Source organism: Macrosteles quadrilineatus, unplaced genomic scaffold (assembly GCF_028750875.1).
Source record: "Macrosteles quadrilineatus isolate MER2022 unplaced genomic scaffold, UCM_ALF_1.0 Scaffold_3__2_contigs__length_128488019, whole genome shotgun sequence".
Classification (NCBI taxonomy): Eukaryota; Metazoa; Arthropoda; class Insecta; order Hemiptera; family Cicadellidae; genus Macrosteles; species Macrosteles quadrilineatus.
Genome location: NW_026542596.1, coordinates 2,625,076 through 2,644,324, shown reverse-complemented (window position 1 = coordinate 2,644,324; position 19,249 = coordinate 2,625,076). Strand labels below are relative to the sequence as shown.

The following is a 19,249-nucleotide window of genomic DNA, read 5'->3' as shown; positions in this document are numbered from 1 at the left end:
TCCTGCAGCGCAGCTAGGTGTCACTGTCACACCATGTCATGTCACCATCATCGATATGGGTGTCACTACTCACTAGCCAAAGTGCGCCGCAGTTCGCCAACTCGCCGCTAGAGTGTATTAGTGTGCAGCAGTTTACCTAGTTAGTATAGTAACCGCTAGGTGTCACTAAAACATAGAACATGTTAGTTTATTTATTTATTTGTAATATTAAATTATTCAGGCACAATAAACCGGTTTAACGATGACAAAAGAAAACTACAATCGATAAACTAAAGGTTTAAAGGACAATATTGCTATTTAAAGCCGTAGTAATTTGCTATGAATCCTCTGTATGCACCGACACTCGCAGGGAGTGTTGAGTAGCTAGAACATGACTACCGCACTTGGCTAGATCGTAGAACACAATTAGAATAAGTAGATGTAAGATAAACACAGTGATATACTATTTGTTTGAAAAGCCGAGAGTCGCGTCCCCAACCGGGGATCGATGATTGGCTTATAAGAAATTGAACGTTATTGTCGACACTAGTGGGGTGACTAACTATCTGTGGAAAATGTCAATTTATAGGATGCTGATGCTATGCTATTCAGATTCTTCCAATTACTTATCTATCTCTAGTGATGTGGTGTGTACCTATTAACCTTCTCAATTAACAATTAGTTACCCTGTGTTTAACCTATTTTTTGTCATCATGTCATTAAGTCATTTTGACGAAAAAAGTGGAGTTGTATCCTTCAAAACAAGCTGGGGAACTTGGTGGCAAACAGTTGATGAAGTTTACATTTCAGTTGACTTGCCAAGTAACACAAAAGCGAAAAATGTTAAAGTGACTATTAAAACCAATAATGTCGAATGTATTGTATATGACAAAGTATTGTTCAAGGTGATATATGCTGATAACTTAGGTCTAGCCTAATCGTTAAGAAAAACAGTAGCCTACCCCAAGAAGACCTATGTAGCCTAATTTTACTTGAAATAGCAGGCTGTCCATAATAACGAACGTTTTTAACAATTTAAAGTAGGCCTAGGCCCAGCGTTTAGAACAATTACGATTTTATGTTACTTTATTGGCAAATATCCCATATAGGCTATAGGTCTAAGGAATAAGCTTTTATTGTTGTAGGTCTCGTGTAGGATCTGGGCCCCGGACCAATTTACTTTTTTTTTCGTTTCGAGGTCCCCAGAGGCCATAAGTTAAACATCATCTGTTCAGATTCATACAGCATGAATAATGGCAAAAAGTCCCAGGACAGATGAATAACTTATTTAAAAAAAATAGGCTTACATACTTAATAAAGATAAGGGCTGCACTTTACGTTAGGTCCTACACTTATTCGAATGAAATTATCAATCAATATATCGATTAATCGATATTTTCATTCGAATGAGTGTAAGACCTAAAGTAAAGTGCAGTTAAGATAAGCTACAAAACCTGGAACTAAGCTAAACTTAGGCTATGAATAAAACATACTCCCTTAAGTTACCGTACTTGTATTGGTTAGTCTGTGGCTAGGCCTACTGGTCATAAAAATTAGCCTACTCAGCAATAACTTAATAGGCCTACCATTGTGTAACGGGACGAAAAAAAAATCTTAATAGTAAGTTAGGCCTAACTTAATCAAGAGTTAATAAGATATGTGTACAGTACATCAAATTAACTTAACTTACATTAATTTTAATTAGCGAAATACATTGGCGAAAACCCAAACCGTAACTGATAACTAAATCAAAAATGGTGTAGCCGTTCAAAAATGTCTTGAATTTGCAATGCAATGCTACGATACCTTCAGAAGGTAAACCTTTGATTTAAATTTGCTTCTCGCATATCAGCGTGCTATGTGGTAAGCTCGTAGGTAGGGATGCTTACAACATTTGCTTCTATAAATCAGGCCTAATAAATTATTGTATTAATTCAACATAATTTTAAAAGAACTTTCTAAGTTAGATAATTTAACACTAGGCCCTAATACAGTATAGAGTCCTGCAAACTCGGCGTAATGTGGACTGGAAGGGTGCCGAGTTTGTGAATTGCCGGGTTATCGGGAACTAGGGTTAAAAATAAGAACAATATAATTGGTAAGCTAATTAACTACCTCTTTTATTTATATTTATATTACAAGTCAGTATTAAGTCATCAGATATAGTAAAACAAATCATTTGTACGAGCTGAGAATGATTTGACTTGAGCTGGTTTGAGTCCATGTTTAACTCGGACTCAAAAAATCACTAATTTTCTGAGCCAGATGATGGCCGAGTTATCCAGACTGCCGGGTTATCGAGTGCCGAGTTTGCAGGACTCTACTGTACCAAAACCCCGGTCTGACAGGCCCACGGGAATTTTCAAAAACGCATGTTGGCAACACTGTTTAGGCTACTTGGGAGATTCCATTCCCCCAATACCTTCCCCCCTTTCCTCTCCTACCTATTGATATATTGTTTGTTCATTTTGCATGGGTACCGTGACCTTGACAGGTTGTCTGTTCATAACATGCCTGTCTCAGAAGCCCATCGTTAGTGTATTTGAAAGCGGGGTCTCACAGGCCGAGGGTTTCGGTTTGTGTGTGTCTAAGCGGGGTCCATTATTTTTCAAATGAGGTCTCACAGACCGGGGGCTTTGGTTAACGTCAGCCTAGGTAGGGTTTCGGTATTAGTGTTAAGGCTAACTTACTTAAATATTTAATAAAAAATTAGTGTTAGGCCTATTTTTACTGGGTTTATTTTTAGGGTCATCTATACAAACCAATTCACCCTGATGACAGTGTGTGGACCATAGAAGATGGTTGTACTCTAAATATAGTTCTGTCTAAAGCGGAATATGACCAAAAAGATACTTTATGGGAATCCATTTTAAAGGACGGAAGCTACCAACCAGATCCTTTAACACTGCACGAGATGAGAAAGAAGCTTGATCTAGAAAAATTTCAGATTGAGGTATCTTAAGTTTTATTTTTTAAATGATATTCATCTATTTTGACCCCTGTTTCCATTCAACAGAAAACCAAGAAGAGGTTTGAAAACTTTGATTGGAAAACAACAATTTTTCAGTTTTATACAGTTTTTCGGGTTTTTAAGTTTTTTTATAAAACAGGAATATTGGATGACATTCTTAGTTTTAACTTTTACTTTGTATTTTTAATGTTTCAAGTCTAGACACTAAGATAAAAATATCGGGTCTTTTCTCATTACAGGCTGTTTTTACCTGCTAAAAGTTTGCTTAGAATTTTTCATACCGTACATATTAAATAGGCCTATCAGATTTAAGGTTGAATAACTTATATTTAAATACACTTATAATGAAAATATGTAAATTGCAGTAAATTAACTTATACAGATTGTACAGTTAAATTTTGAAAACTTGTTTTAGAACCCTGGTATGGATTTCAGTCGAGCAAAACTCTCAAAAAGCTATGACCAAATGCCTGGAATGAGCGTGCAGAAAAATGAAGACACCACCACTAAAAACTAAGCATCTTACATCCATTTTATAATACTCATCATACATCATTAAAAACATTTTTTTATAATTACTGTTTCATTAATATCCGATTTAGGTTTCATATTTGAGTTAAGAAATTGCATGAATAATGCATTAAAACACTGCAACCACTTCTCAATCCAGGCCTTTAAAGCCAGCAATGTAGTTTTGTCTTAGTTAGTCGTATGTCTACAAAATATCTACAAAGTAGCTTTTTTTCAAGATCACTAATTATGATCATCATCATCATCTTTATTTTATAAAATTTACAGATTGGTACATGAAATTGTGTCAACATAAGTTTTCTTATCTAGATTGCTAAAACTAGTGAATTACAGTAGTCCATAACAGATAATAGCTATATCTATTGTAAGAAAGGGAATTAACCCTGTACCCACGGTGCTCATCTACGCAACACTGTTCACATTACACTTAGTCGACCAGTTGGTGTGAACAGAAACACCCTGTATATTCTTTTTACATTTATACTTGATGTACAGTATCAAGATTCCTGATCAACATAACAATAGTGTTTTCCTCAAGCTTGAGTATATGAGGTGGTAGACCGCTATCAGAGAGCGTGTTACAAAATTCGGCCAGATAACAATTTTGCCCAACGTCGTTTTTCGTAACCATTTTATCGCTGCTTAAATATTGTTGGTACTGGCCAGGAATGTTGTCCATGTTTGCGCTACAGTATTCATTTCTAAAGTCTTCATTTTTCACACACAATATGGCACGGTCAATTATGTCATTGCTCTTAATGATTGCATACATGTTCTCGTAAATATCAGCAACAGGATTGTCCAATTATTACAGGATCATATGATATTCACCTGCGACTTAAGTGTTGGAGGTAGTTGACGTAGTGCAGGCTACAGTTGCGTTACTTCCCTCGATGTTACTTCCCTCGATAAACGTTTGCTATGATTGACAGACACCATAGTGATATGCCTGCAACAAACATCAAGAGATTATGCGAACAATATACTTACTAGTAAATAATTATATTAATATTAATGCTATTCCCTACTTTCATTTTTCTATATCAAATCAAACAAGTCTAGAATGTCCTTTTACTTTTGGTTGAACAAAGTATAAAATCATTTTAGCGATATTAAAGATCTTATTGCTTTAAATTACTACAATATTGCTTATTTGTTCATAACTGATCATTGATGAAATTATTCAATTCTTGATGTATCCTATTGTTATAGGATAATTAGTCAAGTCATAGTATTAACAAAATTACGTTTCCACCATGTTCTGTGATTAGGTTTGTTTGGCCTCAGTCATCAACAGCCATTGATGTCCGTTGTCAATCCATGAGGAGGGTTTGATCTTAACCAAATTTCTATCCATAATGTCTAACAGCTTACAGTTTTCTCTTTTTCTTTTTCCTCTTCTTTTCTTTTTAGTTTACTGTATTGTTCAACCTCTAACAAAGTGTCCTTGAACCTTATAAGAGAACAAATCAGCTAAATATGGCAAGAGCCTCAAAAATCTTCAGAGACCTTTTACAGTGACCATGTATGTAACAACTATAGAATGATTTGTTTTTAATAGGATATTGTGTGTTGCCACTAAAGTGCTCGAGGAGGTTAACGTGGGGCTGAATACAGCTGTGTTAAATGGCCTTGTTACGCTTTTGCTATGATTTGCAGACACCACAGAGATATGCCTGCAACAAGGAATGTCAAGAGGTTAGATGCACATTTACTGTAGAATGCGTTCGTTTCTTGTACAATAAATCAAGTCTAGATTTGTATTCACTATACATTCTTACGACATATATGATATATGGATTTTCTGATTATTCTAGGCAAACACCGATGTACACATCGGTTTTTGAATTCAACGCATGACCTTAATAGTTTTTATTGTTACTTGATGTTTCCAAAATAACATCCATCTACTATTGACGGATTGACTATTCAAATCAAATCAAATCAAAATCTCCTTTATTCATGAATGTACAAGTACAAAGAATAGTGAGTACTTATTGTCTATTCACAATATTTTAAATTATAAAATTCCTCAAAGGAGTAAATTGCTTTTTCTACTAGGTATTTTTTTAGTTTAAAGTAAAATTTCCTACTATTACATTCATTTTTTATATCTTTTGGTAAAAAATTTATATATCTAAGGCCTCTATACACTGTTTTTTTTATAAAATTCTAAATTATGTCTGTTTTGTATAACATATTGTGCATTTCTGGTATTATATCTATAACTGGTAGGCCTACTTAGTTCTAACTGTATTTTTGGTAAATGGTGCTGCCACAGAAAACGTACTACTATACCCAGAATGCCAACCGCATGGTAAAAAGCATTAAGCGGTTTGAGAGAGAGCTTTGCCTGTCAATCCGTAGGCAGCGCCACCAGCGTTGCCATGCAATAGCATAGCAACGCTGGTGGCGCTGCCTACGGATTGACAGGCAAAGCTCTCTCAAACCGCTTAATGCTTTTTACCATGCGGTTGGCATTCTGGGTTATAGTAGTACGTTTTCTGTGGTGCTGCTTAGTATATTTTATTGTCTCGTATATATAAATTCCAAATACTGTTAGGATTTCCAAATTAGAAAAATGATACTTTACACTTTCAATCCAATTTAAACTTAGCATTAATCTAATAGCTTTCTTTTGTAACAGAAGTATTTGATTAAGAAAAATTATTGAAGATTATTAAAAGATTATTGAAAAATATTATCCTACTATTGCATGTTTAGTAATGCTGATTAGTGAATATTATGTGTATACAGAACTATTTAAACATTTAGCTACAGAAAATATCAAAAATTACCTTTGAATTTTACAGAAGACAGCTGATGTCAACATCCTTGCAAAGGAATTACATATGTAAGGAGTTGTACATGATATGAGATGTTCTCACAAAAGTAGACAGCCACTAGAGTCATATAGAGATCTAAAACAGTATCAAAGAATTGTTAGGTATCTTAACTTGACCAGCAATTACTTCTAATTACCTGCGTTGAACGAATGATGAAATAAGTTACAGTGGTAGAACTGGTTCAAATATTTAAATATAATAAGTGAATCGTCAATTTAAGATTGGATATTGATAGTGAAGCATGTAAAAAGTCAGTATTTTTCTCTTCTCGTCCTAAAGGGACAGTTTAACTTTGACCAATTCTTGTAGTAAGTAGAAATTAAAATTATGGATAAACAATTTTCACTTTAAATCATATTTACTGACATCCTTTATACATTTGATCATACTCACAGCTTGGATAATTCCAAAATCCTATGAGTTAATCTCATTGAGCAAAGAAATATATGATCTCGGATCAATGTAGCCTTAGGTGTTTATGGATATTCCAATTATAACGCTTTGGAAAGTTTCTATTATCCAATTACACTAAGTTTCTACTCCCTATGATAGGTATTCCTTGGATAGATACTTACATGGGTAGTCCTATACAGCTCAAAAACCATCTCTGATGATGCCTTGATAGAAACCAGCGGGTTGATGGGAAAAGAGTACGAAAACCAGGCCAGTGGGTTGGAAAAAGGTTTAAGGTATACTTTGGATAAAGGAAAACTAAGATAGAGAGAGGAGGTCCAGACACAATTATCTACAGTACCTCCTCTCTCTACCGCAAGCCCTCCTCGGCCATGTTCGGTTGGAGGGCCTCCCGTTTCTACCACAATATTACCGTACTATGGCAGGGCCGTAACACAAGCTTGCGTATGTTAATACTCATTAGTAAAAACAATAAATCCTGATATCAAAACTCCAAACAAAATTTTGAATTTTACCAACTTTTTATCACGGTTTATGAGTTTTGAATTTGTTATGGGCCGAAGCCCACTTATCCCTCCTTACCACCCCTGGCAAGAATCTTAGAAGTTTAATCATGCAAAACCATAATTGGGAGTTTATATTTTACCATTTTGTGTATTCATGGGCCTCCATCGATATGGGCAAGGAGCCCCCTGGTATGAGACCCCACAATGGTGACCATACGGACTAAAGTTTGCGTAAATTCATGTTGAATCTGGAACTATATGGGAATTTTAAAATTGCACTGGGAAGACCTGTTTTAGTCTGCTGTCTTGGTAAAATTGTGATCGTCATCCGTGTTCACGGCAAAATCGTTAACACCCTTCGAGGTCCTGGCAAAGTCAAGAACATCTTCCGCGGTAATGGCAAAATCAAGAACATCTGCAAATACAGGAACTCGGCAAAAGTATCAACTTTTTTCATGGTCGCAGAAAAATTGTAACATCTTCTTTATTCACGGAAAAATCATGAACATAATCTGCGATCTCGGCAAAACTGTAAACATCTTCCACTGTCACAGTAAAATGGACATATTGTCAAGATCATTGTATGTGATCATGGCAAAATTCTTAACATCTTCTGCGCTCATGGCAAAATTGAAAATTTCATGCACGGACTTAGCAAAATCATTCACAACTTTCGAGGTTAAGGAAAGATCTTGGACATTATTTACGTGACATCATCGTCCCCCATGATCAGGGTAAAATCATCAATTTTCGAACGTGCATCTTATGAACACTTTCCGCGGTCACGGAAATTTGCGCTCGGCTCAACTTGATCCAAGCTTGACCTGATTCTGCCTGTACGGATCTCTCGTGCAAATTGTTCATCCAAAAAGACCCAAAAATACTGAGTACTCGCAGACCACGAGTAAAAGGTACAATTGGCGAATAACAATCTCCACCGGTATAACCAGGGTTTTAGAAATAAATGAGAAAAAGACACATTACATTAAAATGTCTGAAGCAGAAGGATTTTGCTTTGGCTTGGCAATTATTGTTTTAAGTTTGTGGATGGGTTTGTTTACCTTGGGGCAGAGCTGAATAGCAAAAACACTGTTGCGCAAGAAATCACAAACCGAATCATGGCTGGTAACAGGGCATATTATACTAACCTTGGGATCCTCAAATCCAAGCTGGTGACCCGCAACACAAAGATGAAGCTGTACAAGACTCTCATTAGGCCGGTTGTTACGTAGGGTGCAGAAACCTGGTCCCTATCTGCAGTAAACACAAACGCACTGAGAGGGTTCAAAAGGAAAATAATAAGAAGAATACATGGGGCGGTGAAGGAAGGGGATTATTATTATTATTATTATTATTATTATTATTCTTTGTCATGAGAGCCGAAGCCCCCTGACTACATACCCGGTACCTATCGTGAGACATACCCGGGCCCCATGATGTAGGCCGAAGCTTACGCATCAACCTTTAGCACATCATGGGCGGATGACTTAAGGTCATCAGGCTCACCGGCTGCCAAAGCAGACCCTTCGGAAAGAGGGTTGCCCCTCAATCCTAACCAGGGATTCCGGCTACTTGTTTAAGCGTCACTCCACCTGGGTTCCACCAGGTACAAAGCCCTAGAGGACCATAATGGAGCGCCCCGACGCATTTAGTGCAAGCAACACTCGGGACCTATCTAATCCCTGACAGGCAGAACCCGCCATCATAGCCAGAAGGAAGGGGACCGTCAGCACGCTGCCTCCCATTTACACCACAACCCGATCGAGGCCTTACCCAGTTGCTGGGAAACCAGAGATAACCAGAGCGATAGATCCCCAGATACCCCTGGCGGGCTCGGACCCAGCACCCGATCTACTTCGTTTGCCCGTCAGACCCAACATCACTGCCAGGCCATCAGGGTTTCCCAAAAGGAGGCAGGTATAGAAGTGGGACCCACCCGGATGAACCTATCCACCAGAGGTGGCGACACCCTTGACTCAATTGAGGTTCCGGGAAGAACCCCCCACACTCAAGATAACCATACCGTCCGTGATCAGAGACAGGGATTGGTTTGCATAAGTGCCTACAAACCGTTACCCTAACACTGCGGAAAGTTACGTTTCCCTTGAGTGTCCCCGTGAGCTACGGGTACTTGCCCGTTTTCACCTCCAGGAAAGGCTACTTCCAAAGTCGAGGATTTGCCACACTGAATCTGGTCGCACACAACAAGCAGGCCGAAACCCAAAGAACCACAGACACAGGTAGGTTAGAGATTATGATTCACTTCCATCTCTCCTAGAGCTAAACACCCCTCCATCCTGGATGAAGGAATGTCACTGGGACCCAATGCCCAGTCGTCCATGTCTGTGGCCTACTTGAAATGCCGATACCAACACCGAGCAGTTACCTCCCCTTTGGGGGCTAGGTTTTTCACCTCCCAGGACGAGGCTACTTCCAAAGTCGAGGATATGCCTCACAAAATGTCAGTCGAACACAACAGGTAGGACGAGCCCGAAGAACTCAAGTCACAACCACAGTTACAGGTAGGTGAGGAGAGGCGGAATTAACGGCGTCACTGAGAGCTAAACACCCCCCCACCCTGAATGGAGGGAGTGTCACTGGAGGCTCCCCCTAAGGGGCTGGCGCTTACCAGTCGTCCATAACTGTGGCCTACCTGAAGTGCCGGGTCAAACACCGGGCAATTACCTCCCCTCTGGGAGAGCTAGGGTCCTCGTGGTCGCTAGGCCACGTACCCACGCAAGCATGGGCTCCCTGCGGGTGAAGGAAGGGGATGGAGGATATTGAAGAATGTAGAAATAAATGACATTTTGCAAGGGGAGGATATTGTGCACTTCATCAAAGCAAGAAGGAAGGTTAGGCCATGTGGAGAGAATGCCTCAAGGAAGACAGCCCAAAGAACTATTGTGCCAGCCAGCACATAAAAGGGACTAGGAGAAGGGGTAGGCCGAGAAGAAGATGGCTTGATGAAGTGGGGGATGACCTGAGGATGTTGAGCATGAGGAATTGGAAAGAGGCGAATTACAAGATCGAGGCAATTGGAGGCGAATTGTAGCATAAGCCAAAGACCACCAAGGCCTGTAGAGCTGCGGAAGTAAGTCAGTAGTAAGTCTAACCAGGGTTATTATCAGGAAATCTGGAAAAGTTAGTGAATTTTGTTTAGGAGTTCTGCCCACAATTAAAATTATGCTGTTAGTTTTTGTGTGAGGGGTGGAGTTTCTATTTTCTTTACAAGGTTGCCTCTGTATATAACCCTTTATGTTTAGTACCTATAGTGGCCTTTCGTGATTAAACTTCTGAGACCGTTACCAGGCTACTGAAAAATGACTTAAGAATAACTTAACACAAAATATATGTCTATACTAAAACTTCCCCCTAACATAAAGTATCCCTCTCAATCTCACCTAATTATAAGAAAGCAATATCTAATAATAAAAATGTGTGTTACCTATGTTAGAGGAGTAAATGAAATTTGTATTAACATTTAAATTACTCAACTTACGTCCACTTTGTGTGTATTTTGGTAGTTTTGCTTCTTCAAACGTTCAAACTAATATAACCTGCACCTGCAGCCTGCAGGTACCGTTTCAGACACTCAAAAGTCCTCCTGGTGCTATCCACCCCTCGGCAGGGGCCACATCTTAGGTTGGTCTGTAACATAACTTGGGGAAAGGGAGCAGAAATGTAGGTGAAGAGGAGATGGATAGGTGAAGACAGTTAATCCATGTGTTAGGAAACTGAAGAAACATGGATTAATAGTACAGCCCCTGCTCAGATGAAGAGTAGGGAGACAGGGAGGCTGGTTGCGATGGACAAGCCACCGGGCGATGGGATCGCCAACCCCTACGCCATAAACAGCTGGTCTTCGTCAGTAACTAAGTTATACAGATGAAAATACACCATATGATGTTGACTTAGGATAATTTTTTAAAGTTATTTATGATTTCTGCTAACTCTCAAGTTGTTTTACCAGAGAGGATAGTAAAAAAAGTGTATAATTATGTACATCGGTTATAAGTTACAAATACGGTAATTAATTAATATCTGTAAAGGGAAAGTTTAAAATTTCAATCGCTGTAGTTTTCAAATTTACTGCTTGATTTTAATTCATTTACATTTGATTCAAGAGCCACTGGCAGTTCATCCTCCCACTGTTTCAAAAGCCAAAATTGTATTTACTCAAGGCTGTATTTAAGCTTTGATTGTTTACACATTTGTATGTAACATAATTATGTTCTTTTTCTATACACAAGGTGTTGATTAGCATCCAGATATTCTTATGGAATTAGTTTTAAGAATTTGTGATACTGGTACACAAATATAGATTGAGCTCAGATTTACTTTGACCTCATAGGCTTATAGATGCAACAAATTATCCTAATTTCCATAAATAAAAAAAAAATTATCATCTGAAAGATGAATAGAATAAACAGTTGGCTCCTCAAATTATATTCAAACAAGCTTTATAAGCTACTATACAGTATTCACGAATAATCCAACTATTTGTTTTTGATTGGGTTTATTTAGTTTAAGAAAGTAATATTTTGTCGTCATTCATTAGACAAATTTGAACTGAATTCCAGCATCAAGGAAAGCAAGAAAACAGCCATCTGACACCAACTCATATATCATTAAGTTCTTTCATAACTTTATCTCTGCTAAAGTGGCAAGAATACATTTTGCATATTCTTATTAAGTTATTTGGGAATACATTTGATCTTCAAACTCAACCCTCGACTCGATTGGCCACTGTTTTGTCTGAAAATGTAGGTTATTACCTACTCTGGAAGTAGTTTGGGGGTATTCTAAATAATTTATTTAACAATTGTAACTACATCATCAATTTATCACTGGAATGAATAATAATAAAAATTGATTCATATATATTTGCAAATCAAGCTGTCCCCAAAGGAACGGTAAATGACTTTTTTCTACCTACGAGTAGTAGCTGGCTTCTTCAACCCAACGGGAGTGGGAAGATTAAGAAAAAACTCATTAAGTGGATTTACAATTTATTAAATTAACTAAAATAAAAACATTTTGTTTAATGAAAACAGTTTGAAACAATGTGAAACTAAATAAAAGTAAAATTTAGACATTATATTTACAATACAATACAGTTTAAGAGTAAGGAAAAAGTAAGAGAGTCGCGACACGGACCCGTAGGTTGGTTTAAATATCTTTGATTGTTAACAATAGACCAATTTCTTTAACTGCGGTCAGCTTGGGTTTCACGCTGCTGTAGTTTCAAGTCATCGCATTCTGTGGACTTAGCACAATTTATAATATGTATAGCCAGCCAGGCCATGACATCTTGTTAGGATTGTAAATAAATAAATAAATATATTGTATAGAATTATGACAGAACCAGAGCTCGCCTCGTGGTCGAAACTCAACCAAAAGTACCTATTGTTGCAAACTTCGGTATTTTCACCCCACGCTGAAAACAAAATCTGTGATTGGAATTTCTTCCATTTTTTTTTTCTGTAGCCTATATATTTTGTTTTGTGTTTTAAACTCCAACATGACAACCTATAAAGGCCCATGTACATATTTTGTAAAATTTAAATTCATTTTTGTGCTTATTTTTTAGCCTATTTTAATTTATAAAGGTATTCTGCACATCTACAGTCAAATATTTTTCTAACAGATTTCCCCTGCAATGCAGAAGAGCTGAGAAAAAGGATAAAAAACACGCTTATCTATTAATATACAGAATTAGACCCATGTTAAATCTCGAAAAGAAAAGAAATTTCCATTTTCAACCCAATAGACATAAATATTCTCAAAATACAAACAAAGGTTGCACATTTAGGACCAATAATCTTTATTTTTGTATTACCAACATGTAAATAGAGCCTAATAGTATGGCCTGTTGTACCACAATAGGGTGGCTGTTGTAAGCTTAGAAATTTGGCCCCATGTTAAATCTCCATCAGAAAAGTATAATTTCCATTTTTGACCCAATTAACATGAATATTTTAAAAATACAAATAAAATCTGCATAGGACTGATAACCTTTCTTTTGGTACAACCCTCGTGTAATTCCGTCCAGTAGTAGGCTAACTGTCATAATATTTGCAAAAGTTTTTTATATACACGTTTAGGCTGGAAGGTTTTAAAAATTACTTGGGGTACTTATATGAAGTTAATTAATAATACCTCTGGATAGGGTTGGTACATGATGTATGCCCCTGGCAGATTAAAATTCTGCCCTCTTTCAAAATATCTGACCCCTTTCAAATTTTGAATTTACACCCCTTACTCTTTCCTTTGAATACCACAAAAAATAAACCAACAAGATCAATTTTCTTAACATTTATATTCTACAAGACTACAATAACACATTAAGATTTACTGACTTTACAAACTTTACTTTTTCCTAGCATCGTAATTTAGCATAAAATGTTAACAGAACGATACAAAGAGAAAAGAAACTTATAACTACGGTGTACATGATTGTTGACTCTGCATTACTACTCCGTTCACAATAATTAAGGGGTTTGAGGGGAAGTTCCCCCACCACTTTTTTGTATTTAATGTACAGTATGTTACTTAATCAGCTGTTGAGCTATTATTTCAAAGGTAAAGGATCAAGTAGAGGGGATTCTTCCCCAAAAACTGCCTAAATATTGTGAACGAATAACAAAAATAACTACAGTACACAGAACAGAAAAACAGTTAACAAAAACAGAAATACCCCAAATCTAGATAGGAATTGAATTACACTCCACAAGGACCAGTAGACTTACCAGTAAATCGCTAAGAAATTGTGAGGAATAAATATCTCCCGCCGCAGCAAACCTGCAGACTAGGAACATTTTTATTTGCCTGATTGGTGTTTGACAAAAAATTGTCCCATTTACCTTTGTTGTTGTTGCCTGACCTCTTGCAGGTAAGATGTTTGTGTCGCCCTATGGATTTCTCCACCTTGTGCGGCGTCTTCTTGAATTTATCTCCTTATTACTAACCTATTGTCTAAATTTACAAAAATATTGATACATAAACGGTCACTAGTATAATAGCGGTAGGGGTCGATCGGACAACACGTCGATGAATAAGTGGCGTAGTCATGGCAGTAGGTCTTTCTTCCTCCGTTTCAATTCTTAGACTGGGATTGTCAGCATTAGACCATTCGAGGTTTGACATGATAACCAGCCAAATGAAAAAGGAAACAACCAGACGTACATGACCCAACCAAAAGATACGTACGTATCCACCAACTATATAGACAAATCAACCTAAAAATTCCAAAGAGTTGGACACACACCTACCTATAAAGTAAAAACCAACCTCATTCCAAATTACAAAATTCCTTATATAAAAGACAGGCTAATTAAAGATGGGAGAGTCACAAAAATATTTCCTATAACCACCATCTAACAACCAATACCATAGGTTACACCAACAGAACAGTTTATCAACGATTTAAAGAGCATGACACAAGTCATCATAACAACTCTATGATTCCCGACTCCCTCACAATTCAGAACAAAACCGACTCAAAATCCCATAGCAAAAGTACAAGAAAGCTACAAAATATAAATGGATCGAACACCCTCCTAAACAAAAAAGAAGACTACACCAGTCCTACAATTTTCAAATTAATATACGACAGCGACATTGAAACAAACAAAACTGGAAACATAGCACCAAACCATCAGCAACAACAGAGATCAAATCACCGACCATAAACCAGGAGAGTCAAATTAACCTCAACCGTCGATCGGCCCAAATGCCGACATCCCTAAGTCTAGAAATGAAACTGAGGAAGAAAGACCATCCGCGATGATTCCGCCAAGTCTACATCGTCGCTGTCCGATTGACCCAACCGCAATACTTTTTTTTTTTTTTTTTTTTTTTTTTTTTTTAGGGAGAGGTGGGAAAATGCATTTATGCACACAGGTTGCTAGCCTGTAGTGTGGGACTCCAACGGGCTTAAGGCCCAGAGACTACCCACTAAAAACCTCCTCTACTCTTCGGACACTAGCCTGGGAACACTTGTCGCACTTCATCAGAACTAGGCCGAGTTTGCCTACGCCCGAGGGGCTTACGCCGTGTCTAGCCGTTTATTTCTTATCAAATCTAGACTATGTTCCGATCTAGATCATTCTTTTTAGCTTGAAGGACATTCCGGACAAAGTGCGACCAGCAGTCCCAGTTGTCCTCACCCTTCAGCAAGGTCTCACAGATCGATTCAATCGACAGCACCCCAAGATGTTGAATGGCCTCCTGGCGAAGCATATCCCATTGTGGACAGTGGAAAAAAGTGTGTTCCGCGTCGTCGGGAATGCATGGGCAGTAAATGCAGTCAGGTGAATTCGTTTTGGCCATCAAGTGCAGGTACGACTGAAAATAGCCGTGACCTGACAAGAACTGCGTGAGGTAATAGTCAACCTCACCGTGCCGCCGTTCTACCCACGGTTGGACCTGCCTGATGAGTCTGGCAGTCCAACGTCCTCGAGTCTCCCTTTCCCAGCTTTCTTGCCACATCTGAAAAGTGCGGGAGCGCTCTTCTGTTCTTGCAGCGTCCTTTCCAATGTAGCCTTGTCTCTGGTAGATTGCCTTCCTCTCCGCTGCCAAGAGTTTGACTGGGATAACTCCAGCGATCACCAAAACGGCCGGTTCGGACACCGTACGGTACGCGGAAGCGACCCTGAGTGCCGCCTGACGCTGCACTCGTGCGAGCCTCAACCTATACGCCTCCTTGTTAAGCGCGTCTGCCCACACCTCAGAGCCGTAGAGAAGCACGGACTGGACTGCAGACATCAGTAGTCTTCTACGGCTGGACCGGGGACCACCGACATTGGCCATAAGCCTACTAAGAGCAGCAACACTCCTAGCAGCCTTGTCCGCCGTACGGAAGATCTGGTCCCTCCAGCTCAGCTTGTTGTCCACCATGACACCAAGGTACTTGGCGGTTCGCGTGGTTTGGACAACTACGTTCCCAACTCGTAGCGGAACGATGGTTTCAATCCGTTTTTTCGTGAGGATGACGATCTCTGTCTTGCTCAGAGCGAGTGTCAGACCATGATCAGTCATCCAGGCGTTTACAACGCGCATGACTTGGTTCAGTTTCAGTTGGGCTAGCTCAACGTTGCGTGCAGCAATGAGGGCTGCGACGTCATCGGCGTACCCAACTAAAACGGTCTCCTCTGGCATCTCAGATCTCAGAAGGCTGTCGTAGGCAGCGTTCCACAAATCTGGGCCGAGTATCGAACCTTGCGCGGCACCGGAAGTAACATCCATCGTCCGCGAACCATCTTTAGTTTCGTAATTAAGAGTTCTGCAGCGCAGGTAGTCCTCGATCAGCCTCAACAGATATGCTGGTACGCGGAAGCTATTCCTCAACGCGCTCAACATATCGACCCATCTCGCCGAGTTAAAAGCATTCTTGACATCTAGCGTAACAAGAAGCACGATACGGCGAGAGTAATGATTGAAGCTCTCGGCACGCTCTACCGCTCTGTGTACCTCGGATATCGCGTCGATTGTTGACCGACCCTTTCTGAAGCCGTACTGACGAGGAGACAAATCTCCGGCAGCTTCCACGGCAGACGTCAGGCGGCAGCGGATCAGTTTCTCGAAGAGTTTTCCGGCCACATCCAACATACAGAGGGGTCTATAAGACGACGGCATATTCGGGTCACCTTTCCCCTTGCTGATTAGCACAAGCCTAGCCCTTTTCCAAGGAGTTGGGAAAACCCCTTCGCACAGGCATGTGTTGTACCACAACAACCGCAATACTAGTGACCATGTGTGTAAATATTATTATAAATATAAATTAGTGTTAGTGTAGTAATAAGAAGATGAATTCAAGAAGACACCTGAAGATAAAACACAAGGTGGAGAAATTCATGGGGTGATAAAACTCTCTTACCTAGAAGAACTCGGGCAACTACAACAAAGGTAAATCTAATACGTATAATTCAAGTTCATGAATCTGGGATGGCAAAAGATATTTAAAATATATCATTTACCTTGTAAAATGTATTTCCTATTTCAAACCTTAAGTTTAGTGAGTGCTTAGGTTTGCTGCTACAGGACAGTAAAGTGTGTTTTTAGTGAAACACTAAAAGTTGAGTACGAAATAAATCAATTTGCCATAAAAGAAAATTACTTAAGATTATTTATTATTTTTAAAATAACTTGGACATTTCAGATTTACCGTTTTTCTCTGGAACCATATAAAGTACAGTTTAATCTACTAAATCATCATTTGAGTTTCTAAGCTTTACAAAAATGTTTGAAAAACAATTCAAACATTTTATGTTCTAGGAATGAAAAAGAAAAACCAATTTTTACCGCGGCTCCCTAGAACTCCGTCCTCATAGCCTAAGCATGCTGATTGGCAAACTCATTTGAATAAACGTAAGGTTTACTAAATGTTTACATCAAATATGATCAAAATCGGGTTACAGTTACTCAAGTTATCGGTTATCATCCTAATGGAATGAATGCATTTCAACGGATGGTGTTTTTGTTCTCTGGGAACATCAAAACGAATAAGTCAACCTGTCCCAGGTCCGGATATTACGGTAATAGCTTATCCCCTATATTGGAAAACGGAAATTTGGCAACAGTCGGAAAAGATATACTTAATGGGTGAGTTTGAGCGCATCAGTTTATATTTTGAAAGCTATCTGTTCCCTCTGTGAAGAACACACACACCGCAGGAGCTTTCACCGGACTCCTGTGCATGGCTAGTCTACTAAGTCCCTTTTGTATCAACTTGATTAAAAACTTGATTGTTTTAAAAACAGTCATACATAAATACACTATAACACAAAAAACTAAAGTACTGTATTATACATTGTAAGTATATGTGCTACATGAGACCGTAAAAATGATTATTTTACATAAAAAGACATGGGTAACCCAAAACTACTCGTGTAACAACTTACACAAAATAAAAATAATAAAACAAACATAATGGAGTGCTCCGGTTCAGTAGCCAGGGTTAGAGAGCCGGCTATTCTCTAAACAAGGCCAATCTATGCTTACGCCAGTTATTTCCCTAAACATTTTACTTATTGTTTATACTTTACCTCTCAGAGCTCTAACTGGGAATAGAGGAGACTACGATCCAGTCTTGTTATATTGGGTGGGTTAGGAAAGGGTATTGGGAGTTAGTGAGGCACAGCGCTGTATTAACCTTTTCGTAGCTCCTCCATTCCAGCCCTACATCTGGGAATTTTTCCGATTCTATTTAACTAAGTCTAGCACCAAAATATTGTTACAAACAAAAAAACGGAACACTTTAGCTGTGCAAACGATGTTAGAGTATAGCATATTTGTTATACCCTTACATAAATTGACAACACAGTACCAAACAATAATCCAATAAAAACAATAATCACATCAGAATAGTCCGTTTACAAAATGCAGGCGGTTTAAGGGGAAGTTTTTCTGGGCTTCCCCACCACTTTTCTCTTAATGTATGTTACAGCTGATTAAGCGGTTGAGCTTATTGACATCTGTCCTGCTATTTGTTTCTGTTGTAATAATAATAACAATAATCATCCTTCTTCACGATCTAGTCATCCTAATGAAGAAATTGGAACAAAGTTTGAAAGACTAGTGAAACCTATAAAAAGATATGAGTGAAACTGAAAGGGAGAGATGTTGTAATAATAAGCAGATGTTAGAATTACAATCTGTTTGCTTGTTTACTTTTCTGTGTACTTTTCAATGTATTTAACAGATTGGAAGAAAGGCTTGTACAAGATATGAAACTGACTGGCATTTTATGAATGGACTTTGAATTGGACTCTATCTATAGCTGCAAACAAGCCTACTGAGGCGTTTGAAGCTTTCTATGAAATGTATTTTGTTTATAATCTTTTGTTGCATGAATAAATAAATAAATAATAAATACACTTTTATACTTTTAATGTTCATTCATTGTAATTTTATCTCAGTTAAAAATATACTTTTTCATCAAGTCAAGTCTAATGAATTTTTAATAGGTAATTAAATTTAAAGAACCCCTATAACCACCAAAA

General features: G+C 38.3%; 1 protein-coding gene across 1 annotated transcript; it reads left to right on the top strand.

Annotated features, from left to right (window-relative positions):
- The first annotated feature begins 632 nt into the window (after nt 1-632).
- LOC128988564 (nudC domain-containing protein 2-like) lies at nt 633-3,525 on the top strand. Its single transcript, XM_054409957.1, has 3 exons — nt 633-884; nt 2,726-2,932; nt 3,366-3,525. Exons 1-3 carry the CDS (start codon nt 693-695, stop codon nt 3,465-3,467), a joined length of 501 nt encoding a protein of 166 aa, XP_054265932.1. The 5' UTR covers nt 633-692; the 3' UTR covers nt 3,468-3,525.
- The last annotated feature ends 15,724 nt before the right edge of the window (nt 3,526-19,249 follow it).